Below are 20,473 nucleotides of genomic sequence, written 5' to 3' on the forward strand. Positions count from 1 at the left end.
TTATTTATAGGGACTTCAGAATTAGTAGTTTGATGTCCCAGTTCATACCGTGTAATTCTTATTTCACTAATGACGGCAGCTTTGGCATTGAATACATGTTTCCTTTTTCAGAGATGCTCCCATTGTCGAAAGTTTGGTGCCTCCCTCGTATGTTGTATACCAGAATGTGGGAAGAAATTTCATTTCCCTTGTGCATCGGCTGGTGGATGTTATCAGGTATGTGTTTTGTTTTTGTTCAATATAAATTGCAATAATGACTGTAGATGTTTATATGATCAGTCTATCTTTTACGTCCTACCCTCTTCTAAATGTTGCTTAAGTTTCCTTTTACCCTTATTACCTGGCTGAATTGGCTGGGATTTCTTTGCGGCTGGTATTTTCCTCTTTTTCAATCTGCTTAACAGGGACTTCCATCTCCTGAAAAAATAACTTGTCATTTTAACCGGCGAAATATTTTATAGTCTACGTTAAAATGTCGTAAATATTTTTCCCTTATGCAGTTGCGAGCGCCGTAAAACTCTTCCTAAACTAAAAAAGATTTTTCAAGCTACACTATTCTATGCTTAAAACTTAAGAGTAACGTTGATTCTCCCCCCTTGCTGTCTTACTGACTTGTAACAGAGTACTGACTGATCAGTTAAGCTTATTGATGTGGTTTCTCTCTGCCCAGGATATGAAGACATTGTCTCTGCTGTGCCCGGATCACATAGACCAAGTGGAGAACTTGGGTATGTACAAAGGTGAAGGGTGGAAAGAAAAAAGGCTTTACCCCCCCACACACTTTTATTTATTTCGTAGAGAAAATTTGGGTGACAACAGCAAGTCCAATACATACAGCCTATGATTTTACCTGATTTTATCCACTTTACATAATACTCTTATGTTACATCTAAACTGTCTTACAGACATGCCATTGCTGGTTCCCTGTTTCTTAGCTGGGATTATCATAGCTTGTTGAGGGACACACCCTAGTGATCACCCGTCTAAAGGCTGATATCATGTACTGATACTTAATTTTGTTGTCAGCTTGAGATTACTCTAACCAGTCGGCCACAGCCTCTGGTAACGTGAGTTAACGCTTTGCAGTCACTTGGCGCAATAATGCGCTGGTGAAAATAATCCGTTCCAGTCACTTGGAGCACTTTTGCGCAAGGCCCGAGAAGTCCGTTGCAGTCGCTCTCCTGGCTGGGGGACCAGATGAGGCATTTTGTACTACTGGCTGTGTGACTGCAAAGTGTTACTTGCAGGACATTATAATTTTAGTACTCTGACGTGGCTATTTTCTGGATATTCTTTACAGATAGACATAAATAACTTACCATGATGATGTAGTGATATTCTTTTGTTTTACTGTCTGTGAGAGTGTGTTATGAAAATGTGAAATTATTTCACTTTGCTTTGAGTTGCCAGCCTAAACCAATTGCACAATATTGCATGAAAATATTGTTCGTGATTGTAAATCAGTCCAAATATGAAGTATTAATTTTAAACTAGGAAATGATAATAATGAAGACAAGAGAAAAAAGAAAAGGGTCGAATATTCCGCATTTGTAAAAGGGTTTAGGTGGGGAAAAAAATCCCAACACTTCACAGGGATGTTATAATGTTCTTGTAATTTACTCGAGCGATACAATGAGATTTGTGCTGGGTATTACCAGGTGCAATAGAAACTTTGATAAATTTTGGTATCACTTGCTAAGGCAGCACATTATAAAGATAAACAAGTTGATAAGAAATGCATCAAGAACAATTGGTAGAGACCTAAGTAACTTTGAATATCTGCACAAGACAAACGTTCTAAAAAGGTGGAAATAATGCTTAGTGACCATAGCCACTCACTGACTTCGGAATTTCAACTATCGACCCGCAGTAAATGATACATTTCCAAAAAAGCAAGAACAGACAGATATAGAAATTCATTTGTACCAACTGCAGTGAGGTTACTGAACACACAGTGCTACAAATGAAACAGAGAGAGAGAGAGAGAGCGAGAGAGAGAGAGCGAGAGAGAGAGAGCGAGAGAGAGAGAGAGCGAGAGAGAGAGAGAGAGAGAGAGCGAGAGAGAGAGAGCGAGAGAGAGAGAGCGAGAGAGAGAGAGAGAGAGAGCGAGAGAGAGAGAGAGAGAGAGAGAGAGAGAGATATTTTTTGGAGCGGGTTGTCCCAGCCCGTGAGGCATGTATTTACTTGGCCTAATGTCCTGTCTTGTGCGTTTGCATGAGTGCACCTTTAAGTCTAACTTTTGTAACGTCTTCTGCCATTGTTAACGACCAAGACAAATTTCTCCCTGCGAGATGAATAAATATTGTTATTGTCATTGTCATTGTGTTACTGTGTGTCAAGAGTCCTCTCTCTCTCGGTCTCCAGCAGAAAGCATAGGCAGTGGGGCTTGCTGCATCCAGTGTGGACAGATGGGCAACATCAGGGAGCAGCTCTTCTGTACCAGCTGCGGTCATCATTACCATGGCAACTGTTTACTGCCTCCTGTGGATATGAAGCCCATAGTGAGGGCGGGATGGCAGTGTCCCAACTGTAAGATTTGCCAAAAGTGCCGGTGAGTTCAGAGAGCTTTTTTTTTTTGTGTGTGTGTAGTGGTCACGTGTTGTCTGCTGGTTGAAAGAATAGTTTTTCTTTGTATGTCTGTTTTTGTTCTGGGGATCGGTGAGGGGTTCTGTATCATTTCTTCTTTTGAGCCCAATTAGGCTGTTTATTTTTTTATTTTGCTCCTGTTTTTCACTTTTTGTGTCATGTGACAACAGTGGTTGGATCAACCAATTTGTGTTGTATTTTTGCAAAATGTACACCATAGTAGTAATCTATTGACTTTTGTATTTTGTCAAAGTGAGTAGGGGAAAACTTTTTGTTTGAAAGGCTGTAAAGAGAAACAGCTTTGAAATTAAGTTTTTGCTCTGATTATCTTTCACGCATAGTGGGTGGAATAAGTTGGCAGTATACAAATGATAGAAGTTAATGTTCCAAGGGTAAGAAGGGTGTTCTGTTTTTTGTTTTCTTGAAATGATGCGAACAATACTGTTGAAACTATTTCTTCTATTCATGAACTGCATTCTTTTTCTTCTTCTAGCACTGCCAGTGATGAAAGCAAAGTGTTAGTTTGTGACATTTGTGATAAAGGATACCACACCTTCTGTCTGAAGCCAGCCATGACCACCATACCTAAGAATGGATGGAAATGCAAGGTGAGACCCATTGCTTTTTCTGGTGTTTTTCTGTTTGGTGCACACTGTGTGAGAGTTGAGAGCAAGTGGATACTATGTGAAAAATAGCTTTTTTCAACCCTATCCGTACGCCTTGGGGTCATTTTGTACCCCCAGGGTTGTATTCTTCACATTTTAGAATACTTCTAGAACGAATATCTCTTTGAAACTTTCAGTATTTCTCAAAAAAATCCTTTTGACAGACTGCTATGCAAAGCGTACGGATCGGATTAACGAGAAAATTTCCTCTTTGGAATATTGTGGCACACCCACGTCGTATGGATACGATAGTAAAACACGACGTACGGATAGGGTTAAATAAGTTAAAATGTATTGTACCTTGATGTGTCCAAATATTCATTTGAGAATGTTTTTTGGTATTTTGATCATAATAAAAAAGTCCCAGAGAAAGATTGTTTCTCAAAACCTCACAAAATAAACAAATATGGATGCCACGAGGACTATTATTGTGTAATGAAAGGTTGCTTGGGGATTCGTTTTGTTTCAAGTTTCTATTTCACCTTCAGAACATATCTCTGATAAAAACCTTTCTGTTTGCATGATCTTCTTTTGCATTATTCCTTTTTGGTTGCATGCGCTGCTGTCACCTTATGCAGATTGTGTTCTCGCTTTTGTACAGAGAGCAAAATAGTGAAAAAAATCCACATAAGATGTGCAATTTGGCATTGGGTTTTTGAAGAAGCGATTTTCTTTGCAGAGTGAACTATCTTGTAGTATATCTGTTAAAGAGGTTGACGATGATCACATTAAAATTGGTGATGCAAAAATTTTATTTTCCAGAAAAGTTAAGAATCTTGGCATCTATTTTGATTCTAGTTTGTCAATGTCGGCTGAGGTAAATCATCTGATCAGCTGCATGTATTTAGAAATAAGAAAAATTAGTAAAATACGTCATCTGATCAATACCAAGTATACTGCTTTACTAGTAACTAGCTTAATTTTATCAAAACTCAATTATTGTAACTCCTTGTTATCAGGAATATCACTGGAGAAAGTTAAAAGACTTCAAACTGTCCAAAACAATGCAGCACGTTTAGTTTTACGGAAAAGAAAGCGAGACTCTGCTAAACCTCTTTTACGAACTTTGCATTGGCTTCCTGTTGAGAAAAGGATTGTGTACAAGTTGGCCACCATATGTCACAAATGTTTGAATGATAATGCACCATCATATTTATCAAATCTGTTAAGACTGTACATTCCAACTCGCAGTTTAAGATCATCAGCTGACAAAAAGAAATTTATTTTACCATCTATGAAACTTAAAACAATGGGTGAAAGGGCATTTGAATACCAAGGCCCCAAGATCTGGAATGCTTTACCAAGTACGTTGAGAGAAATCAAATCTTTTGATTCATTCAAATGTCAGCTGAAGTCGTTTCTGTTTTTAAATTAATAAGATGAATATTTGGAATAATTTTCTTTAGTCAGAACACAACGTTTCATGTTACTGTTGTATGTTGTACTGTATTGTAAAGCGCTCAGAGCCTGTGTACTTTATTCGGGGTTGAGCGCTATATAAATGTCATTTATTATTATTATTATTATTATAATGTCAGTTCAGTGTCCCTGAACATTGTTTGTGTGATGTTCTTTGATTTTGACACGTAATATGGCTTTCCTAATATTTTTTTAAAATGACACCTACAGAACTGCCGCATATGCACCGACTGTGGTTCGAGAACCCCGGGCAGCGGGCCGTCGTCTCGGTGGCACCTGAACTACTGCGTGTGTGACTCGTGCTACCAGCAGCGCAACAAGGGGCTGTGCTGCCCCCTCTGTGGGAAGGCCTACAGGCACTTCCACAACAAGACCATGTTGCCCTGTATGATCTGTAAAAAGTGAGTTGCTTTATGATTGGTATTGATTGATTGATTTTTTCTCTACCTTGTTTGTTTTAAAAAGGAGTATTATAATGACCTGGATCAGGGAAGGGTATGAGTAGTCTTGTTATCTCACCAACAGGGGAGGAGGGGGGTGGTAGCGGTGGCGGGGCTTCTCCAGGATTGGTTCTAGCTTTGCGCCACATGCATTTTTTTCATCAGGAGTACTTTGTTGCCTGTCATGTATTTTTCCTGCTGATTTGTTTGCAATGGGTCTGGTCTAGAGAAAAATAAACCAAATAACCCTCTCCAAGACTACACTGTTTGGAACAGTGTGGGGGACTTATTTCAAAATGACCTTGTCTGTAGAAGGGAGGCGGATGCAAAAAAAAAAAAAAAAGAGATGTCAGGGGGATAGGATATGATTATTTTTCTATCGAAAAACTTCTGTTTTGCTTTCTCCTTCACACTTGTCCATTTTGCCGTTCGTTTGACAAAATTTTGACATGGTGTCCTTTTTACTTGTATCCTGACTTTGACATGGGCGATTTACTCTTCTGTAATTGTTTTCCCTTTTATGGTGGCACTAGTAGGTCCTGTTTCTTTACTCTCTGCCTCTTCTTTCTGTCTATTGGTAGTGCTCTTTTTTTATTATGAAGTGGTGTTGATGTGTTTCTCTTTACCCAAACTGAATAAACTATTTTTTTTCTCATTGAGGTGCATGTTTTGGTCTGTCAACTGTATCGTTTCCGTCTCTTCTTTTCAGATTTGTGCACATGGAGTGCGATCCCTCGATTAACCCAAACATAATAAGCAAAGTGAAGGAGGGCCTTCCTCAGGATTACATTTGTACTGTGTGTCGAGAGACGGGTCCAGAAGCGATGGTGAGTTCTTGCTTTGTTGTGCTGTTTAACAACTAGTAGATGGGTGATTGGCGGGTGCTCTTGTAGGGTTTGCTTTTTACTTCCTATCAAAGGTCTATCTTCTTTTTCTCCCCTCTTTCTTTTTTGTGTTTGTTACTCTCTTGAAACTCCTCTAATCGTAGGCACTTTTATGACCTTATTGTATTGCAAGTGCCGTAAAACACTTACTAAAACTAAACAACAACTGGTAAATGTGAAGTTTTAGTGTGCTGAATGTTCATACGTTGGACAGTGGGAGATGATGCGTATGATTAGTATTTTTTTCTCAGTAGTGACTGGTTTCCATATTTGTTTGCTAAATGCTTTTAATCTCAATGTCGAAAATGTGTTCATCTTCCTTTTCACTGCGAGGGGGGGGGGGCTGTTGTTGCTAGTGGATTCTGGTTCGATAATTTTGCTTTCCTAATTGTTTCGAGTGAAATTGTTTTTTAAATTTATTTTTAAAAATATTTTTTTTAAAAAGTAGCTATAATGTATAAAACAACTGGCACCACTACCACTCCATGAGTATGTATCCTTCATTGTGTCTTTGTGCTTTCCTTTAATCCTGCAAAACAGAACACCTTAATTAAAGCCAAGCCTTGACCTCAGCTTCTTCTGTTCCGTAGGTGGTTAGAGGGTGTCACTAGTAGGTCTTACTTTTTTTTTTCTCTCAGCTGTTTCTGTCTTCTTTCTTTTCACCTGCTGTAAATGGCCGTTATTGAGTTGATATCCTTCTCTTTATTCAACTTTGCACTCCTTGCCGCTGTCTGACCATCAGAGGTCAGAGAGCCTTTCCCTTGGGTGCTAGATAAAAAAACCTGCAGACCTTGACGGCACGTCTGATACTGAGACTGCTGCACAATTTGCAGGGACATTGACTTAAGGAAAAAATATATAATGCCACATAAGTTGGTCTGGAAAATTTAAGAGGTTATTGAAGGTGATGCTGGTTAACCATGCTTTTTTTGTCTTCTTTTATTCTTGTCTATTGCGCTTTCTTTTCTCTGACTCTTTTTTTAATGTTCTTTTGATTATTTTTTAGCAGAATGAAATTGTGAAAAAACTTACTACTTGTAAAGAAACTGTATCTTTATATTTTTATATTTTCTTTGTTGTCATATTCTGTCGTGAGCATTGCGCGACCCCAGTGCTTTCTTGTCGTATTTCCCTTTTCAATAACTGGGAAAACAGTTCATAGCAAAGAGTGAGCTTAGGAAGATGTCACATTTTCACTGATAAAAAAATGGAGATATGATAAGAAAGCACAGAGGTTGCGCGCGATTGGTTTCTGTTCCAAACCTTGGGTCATTGTTTCCCTATTCTTTGAAAAGTGTTAGTTCTTCGTTGTCCTGTTCTGTCAAAAACGTAAGTCCTATCAAACATCTATCCATCGTCCTTTCTTTCTTTCTTTCTTTCTGTATGTTACTCTCAAGTAACACTTCAAATCTTTGGCACTTACATGGCCAATTTTTATTGCAAGAGCTGTAAGACTCTTCCTTTAAAAAAATTTATAATTTAAAAATAATATGGAACTGGCTCATTTGTCTCATGGTTGATTGTGTTGTGTTTCAGATGGAGCTGGACCAACACTTGTCGTCGCTGCAGCACACAGTGTCTGAGGAGTCTATGGAGAGCTTCCTAGGTCAGTGCAGTCGGTCTTTACTACCTCTTTATTTTTCACCTCGCTTAGCTCGTGAAGAAGTCTTGCTGTTGTTGATTTGTTAACTTGCTTGATGATTTTTGTCAAGAATGGGCCAATGGTTTTAAAATCAGAGAATCTGTTTTTGTTAAGAATGGGCCTATGGTTTTAGAATCAGAGAATCTGTTTATTTGTGTTTACCCCCCCCCCCCCCCCTCTCCCTCTCTCTCTCTCTCTCTCTCTCTCTCTCTCTCTCTCTCTCTCTCTCTCTCTCTCTCTCTCTCTTAAACTGTTCTCTCTCTCTCTCTCTCTCTCTCTCTCTCTCCCTCCCTCCCTCCCTCCCTCTTGTAACGCCGTATCACCCTTGCCACGACCTCCACAGACGATGTCGTGTCCAAAGAAGACCCGATGTTGACGGACGCTGCCATCTCCGTGGGCAGTAGCAGCGTGGGGCGGGGAGGGGCGGGGCTCACCACCTCCAGCTCCCAGGAGTCCCTCTACAACTGTGATGACTCAAGCTCCAGCATGGACATAGACACTGCTGAAAAGGTAACTATGGTTTGAGAAAAGTCTAAAAATAGATTTCAACTGCTTAAAAGATAGCCACAGTTTAAGAAATTGAGAAGTCTAAAAACAGATTTCGACTACTGAAAAGGTAGCTTAGCTCAGGACTGAAACTTGCACCTCCCCTCGACATCCTAAGGATACCAGAGGAAGGAAAAAGTAAAAGTGAAAGGTAGCTACAATTTGAGAAAAGTCTAAAAAAAAAGATTTTGACTGCTGAACAGGTAGCCACCGTTTATCAGTGGAGTCATAATTTATAATTTTAAGTTCTACAGCGCTTATTGCCTCCTAGGGAGTAGTTGCTATATAAATTCTCACTATCATTATTATTATTATGATTACTATGATTGTTATTATTATTTTCTTAAATATCTGAACAATTGCTTTTGCCCATGACTAAGTTCATAAAAAATTCAGTGGTGGTTCTGTTGGTTTTTGGTTCTTGAAAACATATTCTGTCATTTTTTGAAAAATTTCTAATCACGCACTCCTTGCCGCTGTCTGACCATCAGAGGTCAGAGAGCCTTTCCCTTGGGTGCAAAAGAAAAAAATCTGCAGACCTTGATGGCACGTCTGATACTGAGACTGCTGCACAATTTGCAGGGACATGAAAATTAAGAAAGAATTAGAATTTATACCTGACCACTAGGTAGTGACTGTTGTTATTTGATTTGACTGTTCTCAGTCTTTGATATTGATATGTGTACATACCTTTCGTAATTGGTCCTTAGGTCAGGTAGTTTTTAACGTATTTTCTGGTTTTATCTGTTTGTCCTTTTTATTCGTTGTTGATATTATCTATTGTGGTGCCTGCGTGACTATACTGTGTCAGCAGTGGGTGAGGAGTTCAGGGTTTTAACTTTCAATTTTTGTATTTTTCAGGGAATGATTTCCCCAAGTTCCAGACGTGACTCATTTGAGTTTGGAAAGAAAGGAAAGCATAAGGTTTGTACAGCCTTAAAAGAACGTTTGATTAAATCATACAATATACCTTACAGTAAATCGCTCATTAAGTCATGAAATTAATCGCACGGCAAATGATGCAACACATGAATGAATTGATTGCACAGTGACATTTCAAACTGATACCAGTCTTTGCTCTGTGGATCATTTTACGTGGCTGGTCATTGTCTAATATGATGGCCTTTACTGTGTGATTGACCAAAGAAGAAAAGAAAATTGAAATGAAGTGTCTTATTTTACTGAAAGTGAAGTGCTGTAGGAAAAATTCCTCTTTTAATCGACATGTTTGGTTTTTCATTATCTATGTAGAATATAATTGTTCGCTTTCCTCGTATGTTGGTTGTTTTTTTTAACAAAAGATTTTTTTGGGGTTTAAATTTTCATCTTACGCTGTTTGGATGGTAATATTGTTTATGGCTGTTGGTGGGGTAGGTGCGAAGGGACAGTATCGTCAGTTGTTTGGGTTCTTAGTATCATGAGGGGTGGGGACGCCGAAAGGCCCCACTTCTCTTTCATGCTGTCATGTTTGTCTGTGTACTATGTTTTTCCCGCGGCACTAAATGGCTGTTATTTAGTTGATGTGCCTTTCTTTATTCCAACTAAATAGGACTGCAGGAAGCTGAACCTATACAGGAGAAAAGTTTGAGCAGGTAGTAGAGAAATTTCCTGTGTTTATTAAATAAAAATAGATTGGTATTCATTTGCTTATTTATTCCTCAGAGTCGACATTCTCATTCTCAATCTGAGAAATATCACCATCACCATCACCACCACCATCACCACCATCATCAGCAACAGCAGCAGCAGAGCCAGCTACAGCAGCTCTCTCAAGTGTCGTCACTACAACAGCAGCCATCTCAGCAGCAGCAGCTGTCGTTGTCGTCGTCATCATCATCGGGTCACCAGAGCCTTGGCGAGAAGAGACGAGGGCCCAAGATCAAAGTGAAGATTGGGGGTCAGGTGGTGGGCATTGCCTCCATGGACAGAACCAGTGTACGTTGATCGTCTTGTTGTTGATATTTATAGGTTTTCCCTGTGGTTGTTATTCATAACATACTGACATGAAAATAATTTCTAATGAAATAGTAGAATGCCACTATGTCCTTTTTATTAGTCCATGAAGGAAAGTTTGGGTCACAATGGCAACACATTACATATGCATGTGCAGTTATTCCTTGACATCACACAATACACACTGGCCCACCTATACAATTTTACTGATGCGCAATTCCTGGTGGATGCAGTTCCATGCCCTGTATTTTTAAGGAGGACTATGGTGTCTTGTTGAAGGACAACCTTGTGATCTCTTACAAACACATAAAATGCTAGTTTTCATTTCAATGAGCTTATAAATAAAATCGACATAATTTAGATCATTTAGGAGACGGGCTTCTGACTCTACCTGTCGGAGCCAACCTGGGCCGAGAGGGATACAAGATCCTAGCAGAAAGACTGAGATACCTGGTAAAATTCTCCTGACTCGGGGGTCTTCTAAGTGCGACAGTGCTGTGCTAACCGCTATACCACTGAAGCCGTTGAGCTTGTCTTTACACATACGCAAAGTGAAAGATACTTTACTTTTATCCGCCCTTTTGGGTGTCGTGGGAAGAAAGAGACGTCTCTCTGCCACCAGCTAGAGAGCTTGGGTCAGGGGGGTGCCATGAGTTGTTAGTGTTTTCCTGACTCCATCTATCCAGGTCTTTCTCGGTCGCCCTCAAACATTGCTGCCATTGAATTTTTTTATGTAGGCACGTTGTGCTGGATGGTGTGTTGGTAATCGCACGAGCTGTCCGAACCATTTGATTCTTTGGTGTTGGATGTGAGTGAAAGACAATTGATGAACAAATAGAAATTTACTGTGGAAATTCTCTCCTTGTTTTTCCAGCCGACCAGCAGCACTCCACAGGCGCTGTTCTCCTCTGCCTCATCACCCGCGTACTCCACCTCCACCGTGGACGCTCTGATGGAGGAGAAGGACAGAGAGAAAGAGAAGGAGAAAGAAGAAGAGGATGATGACGGAGACGACCACCCGTCAACTCTCATTCTGGCGGAGTCGGCCGATATGTTTATTATGGACCAGGTACGTCGTGGTTGGTTGTGGTTTCTCTTCCCCGAGAGAAGAATGGGTGGGTGGTTGGCGGGTGCTCTCGTGTGGTTCACTCCTTCTGTCTTATCAGACATCTATTGTTCCTATCTAGTCTACTCCTTTTTTGCTAGTTTGCTCTGACTTTCCATAGAATTATTTGAACTGAAATGCGTCAGATAAGTGCAGTCTATTATTAGTATTATTATTATTGTTGTGATTTCTTGTTTGCCGCAGGACTTATGCAAAGCTTGTGGCTCTTTTGGCAAGAACGAAGAGGAGAGCAAGATGATCGTCTGTACACAGTGTGGCCAGTGTTATCACCCTTACTGCGTCTCTGTCACGGTGAGTAGAGATCACCATTGTTGGTTTATGCTTTTCTTGATTTGTGAACTACTGTTGGAAGTTGTTCAAGAAGGCCACCTCACCAATTGTCGAGGAGAAAAGGGGTTGTTCTTAACAGATGGATGTCTTAGACAGTTAAAATAATATAGAAGAAACGCAGGGGCGAGTATGGGAAGTAGTCTTTTGTGCAGGTGATTGTCTTGGACAGGTGGGAATTCAAGCAGGTTCAATTGTTGGGTGGGTTTTCATCTGTAAGTTTGACAGTACTTGGCAAATCTGAATAATTCCATCTTGTGCATTCCTACGTCTATCCTCCTCCCGTCACAAAATCACACACCCACATACCCACTTTCAAACACTTATGATTATTCTCTTTTATAATTCAATCAACTCTCCCCTCACCCCCTTTTGAGTGACTTCAATATTTCTGGAATACAGAGGTTTTAAAATAGTCACGCTTTAGTAGATGTTCGTGTGATACATAGATTGCCATGTTTGGCCTGACGCTTTAGTAGATGTTCGTGTGATACATAGATTGCCATGTTTGGCCTGACGCTGTAGTAGATGTTCGTGTGATACATAGATTGCCATGTTTGGCCTGACGCTTTAGTAGATGTTCGTGTGATACATAGATTGCCATGTTTGGCCTGACGCTGTAGTAGATGTTCGTGTGATACATAGATTGCCATGTTTGGCCTGAAACTTGTAAGATACTTTCCAGCACGAGTAGTGTGTCCCGTTGGCCGAGTGCTGTGTTTTTCTGTGGAATTTTCTAGTATTATTTTCATACCTGGTTTAAAAAAAAAATGATAGGCCATTTCTGTGGCTGGTCTATCTTTTAAAGTGGGTTTTTTGTTGTTGTTGTTGCAATTAAAGAAGTGAATGTTCCAGTTAATGAGTAGTTTCTTTGTGATTCTGGTCCTGATGAAGCACTCCTTGCCGCTTGTCTGACCATTAGAGGTCAGAGAGCCTTTCCCTTGGGTGCAAAATAAAAAGTCTGCAGACCTTGACGGCACGTCTGATACTGAGACTGCTGCACAATTTGCAGGGACATTTGTCTCTTAGCTTAGAGGAAACCTGTTGCAGTCACTATTCTCGTGGGTGATGTTCTCTAAGTAAAAGAGCAAATTCTTTGATATAATTACTTTGGTCCGATTTTTTCTGATTGAGTACTGTACTGCACTGTGGTTCGTCTGTTTTTTGTTTTTTTTTTCCTTATGGTGTGGTTCTGCTTGTTGATAATGTTTCTGTTTTCAGAAATGTGTGCTTGTGGGTAGTTGGAGGGTGCCACTGGTAGTTCCTACTTTCTTTCTGGTTGTTTTCGTCTCTCTGTCTATTTTGCAGGCCCTAAATGACATGTATTGTATCGGTGTGTGTCTCTAAAACGTAATGAGTTCCTGACTTCCTCATGCCCGGAGGACAATAATTTTTTCATCATCTGTGCTGCAGCCGCCATTTTGGTCTGCAAATGCAATCAATTTTGTTTGTTTCTTGGAAAAAGTGAATGTTATATGGCACTCCTTGCCGCTGTCTGACCATCAGAGGTCAGAGAGCCTTTCCCTTGGGTGCTAGATGAAAAACCTGCAGACCTTGACGGCACGTCTGACACTGAGACTGCTGCACAATTTGCAGGGACATTTGTCTGTTAGCTTTGAGGAAATCTATTTGAGTCTGCTGACCGTGTCACTTTGTTCATTTGGGTTTTGTTGTAAAAAAAACTATTAAACTCTTCGAACAAATTAGTTTAGATCTTTTCTAATCTGAATATTATTTCAATTGTGTACAGGCCCTGCCCTGTTGCATGTTTTTAGTTTTTTGCTCAATGGTGTGGTTATTGTTGTTTCTGTCTTTCTGTCTTACCTTTTCCCCTGCACAAAATGGCACTATGTCAGTGTGTTTCTCTTGTCTTGATCAAGAACTTAACAGATTGCCTGATTTCATTTTGATCACATAGGCCCTTGGGTTTTGAGAGAGCTTTGGTGTTGGGGCTGGTTTGTTTAGAAGATGCAAGCTCTTTTGTTTGTTTGTTTAAAGAAGTGAATGTTAAACAGCACTCCTTGCCGCTGTCTGACCATCAGAGGTCAGAGAGCCTTTCCCTTGGGTGCTAGATAAAAAATCTGCAGACCTTGACGGCACGTCTGATACTGAGACTGCTGCACAATTTGCAGGGACATTTGTCTTTTAGAGGAAATTTTGGTCTGCTGAGCATGTCTCGTTGTTCATGTGGATCTTGTTATCAAAATAATGATCAAACTCTTTTATGAAATTAGTTTAGATTTTTTCTGATGCGAGTATTATTTCAACAGTGTGCAGGCATTGCCCTGTAATATGCCAGTAGTTTTTTTGCTCAATGTGTGTGCTCAATGGTGTGGTCAATGTTTTTATCACTGTCTTACTTTTCCCCTCCACTAAATGACACAATGTCAATGTGTTTCTCTTTGCTATTTAAAACAGATTGCCTTATTTCATTTTGATCATAGGCCTTTGCGGTTTAAAAGCGCTTTGGTGTTGGGGCTGTTTTGTTTAGAAGGGGCTAACTATTTTGTTAGTTTAAAGAAGTGAATGTTATACCACACTCCTTGCCGCTGTCTGACCATCAGAGGTCAGAGAGCCTTTCCCTTGGGTGCTAGATGAAAAACCTACAGATCTTGACGGCACGTCTGATACTGAGAGTGCTGCACAATTTGCAGGGACATTTGTCTGTTAGCTTAGAGGAAATGTGTTTGAGTCTGCTGACCGTGTCACTTTGTTCATGTGGGTTTTTGTTGTCCCAAAAAAATGATCAAACACTTCGATAAAATTAGTTTAGATCTTTTCTAATCTGAATATTATTTCAATTGTGTACAGGCCCTGCCCTGTGGCATGTTTTTAGTTTTATGCTCAATGGTGTGGTTATTGTTGTTTCTGTCTTTCTGTCTTACCTTTTCCCCTGCACAAAATGGCACTATGTCAGTGTGTTTCTCTTGTCTTGATCAAGAACTTAACAGATTGCCTGATTTCATTTTGATCACATAGGCCCTTGGATTTTGAGAGAGCTTTGGTGTTGGGGCTGGTTTGTTTAGAAGATGCAAGCTCTTTTGTTTGTTTGTTTAAAGAAGTGAATGTTAAACAGCACTCCTTGCCGCTGTCTGACCATCGGAGGTCAGAGAGCCTTTCCCTTGTGTGCTAGATGAAAAATCTGCAGACCTTGACGGCACGTCTGACACTGAGACTGCTGCACAATTTGCAGGGACATTTGGCTGTTAGCTTAGAGGAAATCTATTCACGCAGGTTGTGTTGTCTAAGTAAATGAGCAAATTCTTTGATACAATTAGTTTTCTCATTGAGTGCTATTTCTATGATATCCAAGTTCTGCCATGTGGTTTGTCTTGTTTTTTGTTGTCGAATAGTGTGTTCTGCTTGTTGATAATTTAAATGTTTCTGTTTTCTGAAATCTGTGCCTGTGGGTAGATGGAAGGTGCCACTGGTAGTTGCTACTTCCTTTCTGTTCCCCTACGATCTTTGTCTTTGTCTTACCTTTTTCCTTGGCGTTAAACGACACATACAGGCCCTTGTGTTTTAAAAGAGCTGTTGTGCTGGGGATATTTTGGTTAGCAGGTGTTTGTTTAAAAAAGTGAATGTTATATGGCACTCCTTGCCGCTGTCTGACCATCAGAGGTTAGAGAGCCTTTCCCTTGTGTGCTAGATAAAAAACCTGCAGACCTTGACGGCATGTCTGATACTGAGACTGCTGCACAATTTGCTGGGACATTTGTCTCTTAAAGGAAATTTTGGTCTGCTGAGCATGTCTCGTTCAAGTGGATCTTGTTGTCAAATGAATGAGCCAATTCTTTGATTTAATTAGGAGTAGATTTTTGTTCTGATGTGATCATTATTTCTATGGTGTGCTAGCACTGCCCTGTGGTGTGTGTTATTTTTTGGCAGAATGGTGTTGTTAATAATGTTTCTGTTTTCTGAAATCTGTAGCTGTGGGTAGATGGAGGGTGCCACTGGTAGTTCATACTTTCTTTTTGTCCCCCCCTACAGTCTTTGTCTTTGTCTTACTTTTTTCCCTTGGCGTTAAACGACACATACAGGCCCTTGTGTTTTAAAAGAGCTGTTGTGCTGTGGCTATTTTGGTTAGCAGGTGTTTGTTTTCAGAAGTGAATGTTATACCGCACTCCTTGCCGCTGTCTGACCATCAGAGGTCAGAGAGCCTTTCCCTTGGGTGCTAGATAAAAAATCTGCAGACCTTGACGGCACGTCTGACACTGAGACTGCTGCACAATTTGCAGGGACATTTGTCTGTTAGCTTAGAGGAAATGTGTTTGAGTCTGCTGACCGTGTCACTTTGTTCATGTGGGTTTTGTTGTAAAAAAAATGATCAAACTCTTTGATGAAATTAGTTCAGATCTTTTCTAATCTGAATATTATTTCAATTGTGTACAGGCCCTGCCCTGTTGCATGTTTTTAGTTTTTTGCTCAATGGTGTGGTAATTGTTGTTTCTGTCTCTCTGTCTTACCTTTTCCCCTGCACAAAATGGCACTATGTCAGTGTGTTTCTCTTGTCTTGATCAAAAACTTAACAGATTGCCTGATTTCATTTTGATCACATAGGCCCTTGGGTTTTGAGAGAGCTTTGGTGTTGGGGCTGGTTTGTTTAGAAGATGCAAGCTCTTTTGTTTGTTTGTTTAAAGAAATGAATGTTAAACAGCACTCCTTGCCGCTGTCTGACCATCAGAGGTCAGAGAGCCTTTCCCTTGGGTGCTAGATAAAAAATCTGCGGATCTTGACGGCATGTCTGACACTGAGACTGCTGCACAATTTGCAGGGACATTTGCCTGTTAGCTTAGAGGAAATCTATTCACGCAGGTTGTGTTGTCTAAGTAAATGAGCAAATTCTTTGATACAATTAGTTTTCTCATTGAGTGCTATTTCTATGATATCCAAGTTCTGCCATGTGGTTTGTCTTGTTTTTTGTTGTCGAATAGTGTGTTCTGCTTGTTGATAATTTAAATGTTTCTGTTTTCTGAAATCTGTGCCTGTGGGTAGATGGAAGGTGCCACTGGTAGTTGCTACTTCCTTTCTGTTCCCCTACGATCTTTGTCTTTGTTTACCTTTTTCCTTGGCGTTAAACGACACATACAGGCCCTTGTGTTTTAAAAGAGCTGTTGTGCTGGGGATATTTTGGTTAGCAGGTGTTTGTTTAAAAAAGTGAATGTTATATGGCACTCCTTGCCGCTGTCTGACCATCAGAGGTTAGAGAGCCTTTCCCTTGTGTGCTAGATAAAAAACCTGCAGACCTTGACGGCATGTCTGATACTGAGACTGCTGCACAATTTGCTGGGACATTTGTCTCTTAAAGGAAATTTTGGTCTGCTGAGCATGTCTCGTTCAAGTGGATCTTGTTCTCAAATGAATGAGCCAATTCTTTGATTTAATTAGGAGTAGATTTTTGTTCTGATGTGATCATTATTTCTATGGTGTGCTAGCACTGCCCTGTGGTGTGTGTTATTTTTTGGCAGAATGGTGTTGTTGATAATGTTTCTGTTTTCTGAAATCTGTAGCTGTGGGTAGATGGAGGGTGCCACTGGTAGTTCATATTTTCTTTTTGTCCGCCCTACAGTCTTTGTCTTTGTCTTACTTTTTTCCCTTGGCGTTAAACGACACATACAGGCCCTTGTGTTTTAAAAGAGCTGTTGTGCAGGGGCTATTTTGGTTAGCAGGTGTTTGTTTTCCGAAGTGAATGTTATACAGCACTCCTTGCCGTTGTCTGACCATCAGAGGTCAGAGAGCCTTTCCCTTGGGTGCTAGATAAAAGATCTGCAGACCTTGACGGCATGTCTGACTCTGAGACTGCTGCCCAATTTGCAGGGACATTTGTCTGTTAGATGGAAGTTGATTCTGCTGAACGTGTTTCGTTGTTCATACGTGTCTTGTTGTCAAAAATAATGATCAAAGTATTCGATAAAATTTAGTGTCGATTTTTTTTTGGAGACTGATTTACAATGCCTTGTGACATGTTTGTAGTTTTGTTTTTTTAACTTTAACAATGGCTTGGTCATTGTTTTTTTTTTGTGGTCTATTTTTAAAAACTTTTTCCCCTGCACGAAATGACACTTTGTCAATGTGTTTGTATTTTCTAAATCTAAATCTTAACAGATTGTCAGATTTCATTTTGACCATAGGCCCTTGTGTTTTAAAAGAGCTTTGGTGTTGGGGCTGTTTTGGTTAGCATGTGCAAGCTCTTTTGTTTGTTTAAAGAAGTGAATGTTAAACAGCACTCCTTGCCGCTGTCTGACCATCAGAGGTCAGAGAGCCTTTCCCTTGGGTGCTAGATAAAAAATCTGCGGATCTTGACGGCATGTCTGACACTGAGACTGCTGCACAATTTGCAGGGACATTTGCCTGTTAGCTTAGAGGAAATCTATTCACGCAGGTTGTGTTGTCTAAGTAAATGAGCAAATTCTTTGATACAATTAGTTTTCTCATTGAGTGCTATTTCTATGATATCCAAGTTCTGCCATGTGGTTTGTCTTGTTTTTTGTTGTCGAATAGTGTGTTCTGCTTGTTGATAATTTAAATGTTTCTGTTTTCTGAAATCTGTGCCTGTGGGTAGATGGAAGGTGCCACTGGTAGTTGCTACTTCCTTTCTGTTCCCCTACGATCTTTGTCTTTGTCTTACCTTTTTCCTTGGCGTTAAACGACACATACAGGCCCTTGTGTTTTAAAAGAGCTGTTGTGCTGGGGATATTTTGGTTAGCAGGTGTTTGTTTAAAAAAGTGAATGTTATATGGCACTCCTTGCCGCTGTCTGACCATCAGAGGTTAGAGAGCCTTTCCCATGTGTGCTAGATAAAAAACCTGCAGACCTTGACGGCATGTCTGATACTGAGACTGCTGCACAATTTGCTGGGACATTTGTCTCTTAAAGGAAATTTTGGTCTGCTGAGCATGTCTCGTTCAAGTGGATCTTGTTCTCAAATGAATGAGCCAATTCTTTGATTTAATTAGGAGTAGATTTTTGTTCTGATGTGATCATTATTTCTATGGTGTGCTAGCACTGCCCTGTGGTGTGTGTTATTTTTTGGCAGAATGGTGTTGTTGATAATGTTTCTGTTTTCTGAAATCTGTAGCTGTGGGTAGATGGAGGGTGCCACTGGTAGTTCATATTTTCTTTTTGTCCGCCCTACAGTCTTTGTCTTTGTCTTACTTTTTTCCCTTGGCGTTAAACGACACATACAGGCCCTTGTGTTTTAAAAGAGCTGTTGTGCAGGGGCTATTTTGGTTAGCAGGTGTTTGTTTTCCGAAGTGAATGTTATACAGCACTCCTTGCCGCTGTCTGACCATCAGAGGTCAGAGAGCCTTTCCCTTGGGTGCTAGATAAAAAATCTGCAGACCTTGACGGCACGTCTGACACTGAGACTGCTGCACAATTTGCAGGGACATTTGTCTGTTAGCTTAGAGGAAATGTGTTTGAGTCTGCTGACCGTGTCACTTTGTTCATGTGGGTTTTGTTGTAAAAAAAATGATCAAACTCTTTGATGAAATTAGTTCAGATCTTTTCTAATCTGAATATTATTTCAATTGTGTACAGGCCCTGCCCTGTTGCATGTTTTTAGTTTTTTGCTCAATGGTGTGGTTATTGTTGTTTCTGTCTGTCTGTCTTACCTTTTCCCCTGCACAAAATGGCACTATGTCAGTGTGTTTCTCTTGTCTTGATCAAGAACTTAACAGATTGCCTGATTTCATTTTGATCACATAGGCCCTTGGATTTTGAGAGAGCTTTGGTGTTGGGGCTGGTTTGTTTAGAAGATGCAAGCTCTTTTGTTTGTTTGTTTAAAGAAATGAATGTTAAACAGCACTCCTTGCCGCTGTCTGACCATCAGAGGTCAGAGAGCCTTTCCCTTGGGTGCTAGATAAAAAATCTGCAGACCTTGACGGCACGTCTGATACTGAGACTGCTGCACAATTTGCAGGGACATTTGCCTGTTAGCTTAGAGGAAATCTATTCACGCGGGTTGTGTTCTCTAAGTAAATGAGCAAATTCTTTGATACAATTAGTTTTCTCATTGAGTGCTATTTCTATGATATCCAAGTTCTGCCATGTGGTTTGTCTTGTTTTTTGTTGTCGAATAGTGTGTTCTGCTTGTTGATAATTTAAATGTTTCTGTTTTCTGAAATCTGTGCCTGTGGGTAGATGGAAGGTGCCACTGGTAGTTCCTACTTCCTTTCTGTTCCCCTACGATCTTTGTCTTTGTCTTACCTTTTTCCTTGGCGTTAAACGACACATACAGGCCCTTGTGTTTTAAAAGAGCTGTTGTGCTGGGGCTATTTTGATTAGCAGGTGTTTGTTTTTTTAAGTGAATGTTATACCGCACTCCTTGCCGCTTTCTGACCATCAGAGGTTAGAGAGCCTTTCCCTTGGGTGCTAGATAAAAAAACCTGCAGACCTTGACGGCACGTCTGATACTGAGACTGCTGCACAATTTGCAGGGACATTTGTCTCTTAAAGGAAATTTTAGTCTGCTGAGCATGTCTCGTTCAAGTGGATCTTGTTCTCAAATGAATGAGCCAATTTCTTTGATTAAATTAGGAGTAGATTTTTGTTCTGATGTGATCATTATTTCTATGGTGTGCAAGCACTGCCCTGTGGTGTGTGTTATTTTTTGGCAGAATGGTGTTGTTGATAATGTTTCTGTTTTCTGAAATCTGTAGCTGTGGGTAGATGGAGGGTGCCACTGGTAGTTCATACTTTCTTTCTGTCCCCCCTACAGTCTTTGTCTTTGTCTTACTATTTTCCCTTGGCGTTAAACGACACATACAGGCCCTTGTGTTTTAAAAGAGCTGTTGTGCTGGGGCTGTTTTGGTTAGCAGGTGTTTGTTTTCAGAAGTGAATGTTATACCGCACTCCTTGCCGTTGTCTGACCATCAGAGGTCAGA

General features: G+C 40.2%; 1 protein-coding gene across 1 annotated transcript in view; it reads left to right on the forward strand.

Annotated features, from left to right (window-relative positions):
* The window catches only part of LOC101851495 (histone-lysine N-methyltransferase 2D), a gene marked incomplete in the record, with an annotated part of 133,213 nt that overhangs the window by 17,328 nt on the left and 95,412 nt on the right, over positions 1-20,473 (forward strand). Inside the window, 12 exon segments of the mRNA XM_035969573.1 lie at positions 112-216; positions 671-728; positions 2,365-2,551; positions 3,080-3,194; positions 4,881-5,071; positions 5,820-5,937; positions 7,531-7,600; positions 7,980-8,146; positions 9,044-9,106; positions 9,845-10,117; positions 11,010-11,204; positions 11,445-11,552. Of these exon segments, the coding sequence (XP_035825466.1) occupies positions 112-216; positions 671-728; positions 2,365-2,551; positions 3,080-3,194; positions 4,881-5,071; positions 5,820-5,937; positions 7,531-7,600; positions 7,980-8,146; positions 9,044-9,106; positions 9,845-10,117; positions 11,010-11,204; positions 11,445-11,552 (1,650 nt within the window).

The sequence above is a fragment of the Aplysia californica genome, unplaced genomic scaffold (genome assembly GCF_000002075.1).
Source record: "Aplysia californica isolate F4 #8 unplaced genomic scaffold, AplCal3.0 scaffold00157, whole genome shotgun sequence".
Taxonomy (NCBI): domain Eukaryota; kingdom Metazoa; phylum Mollusca; class Gastropoda; order Aplysiida; family Aplysiidae; genus Aplysia; species Aplysia californica.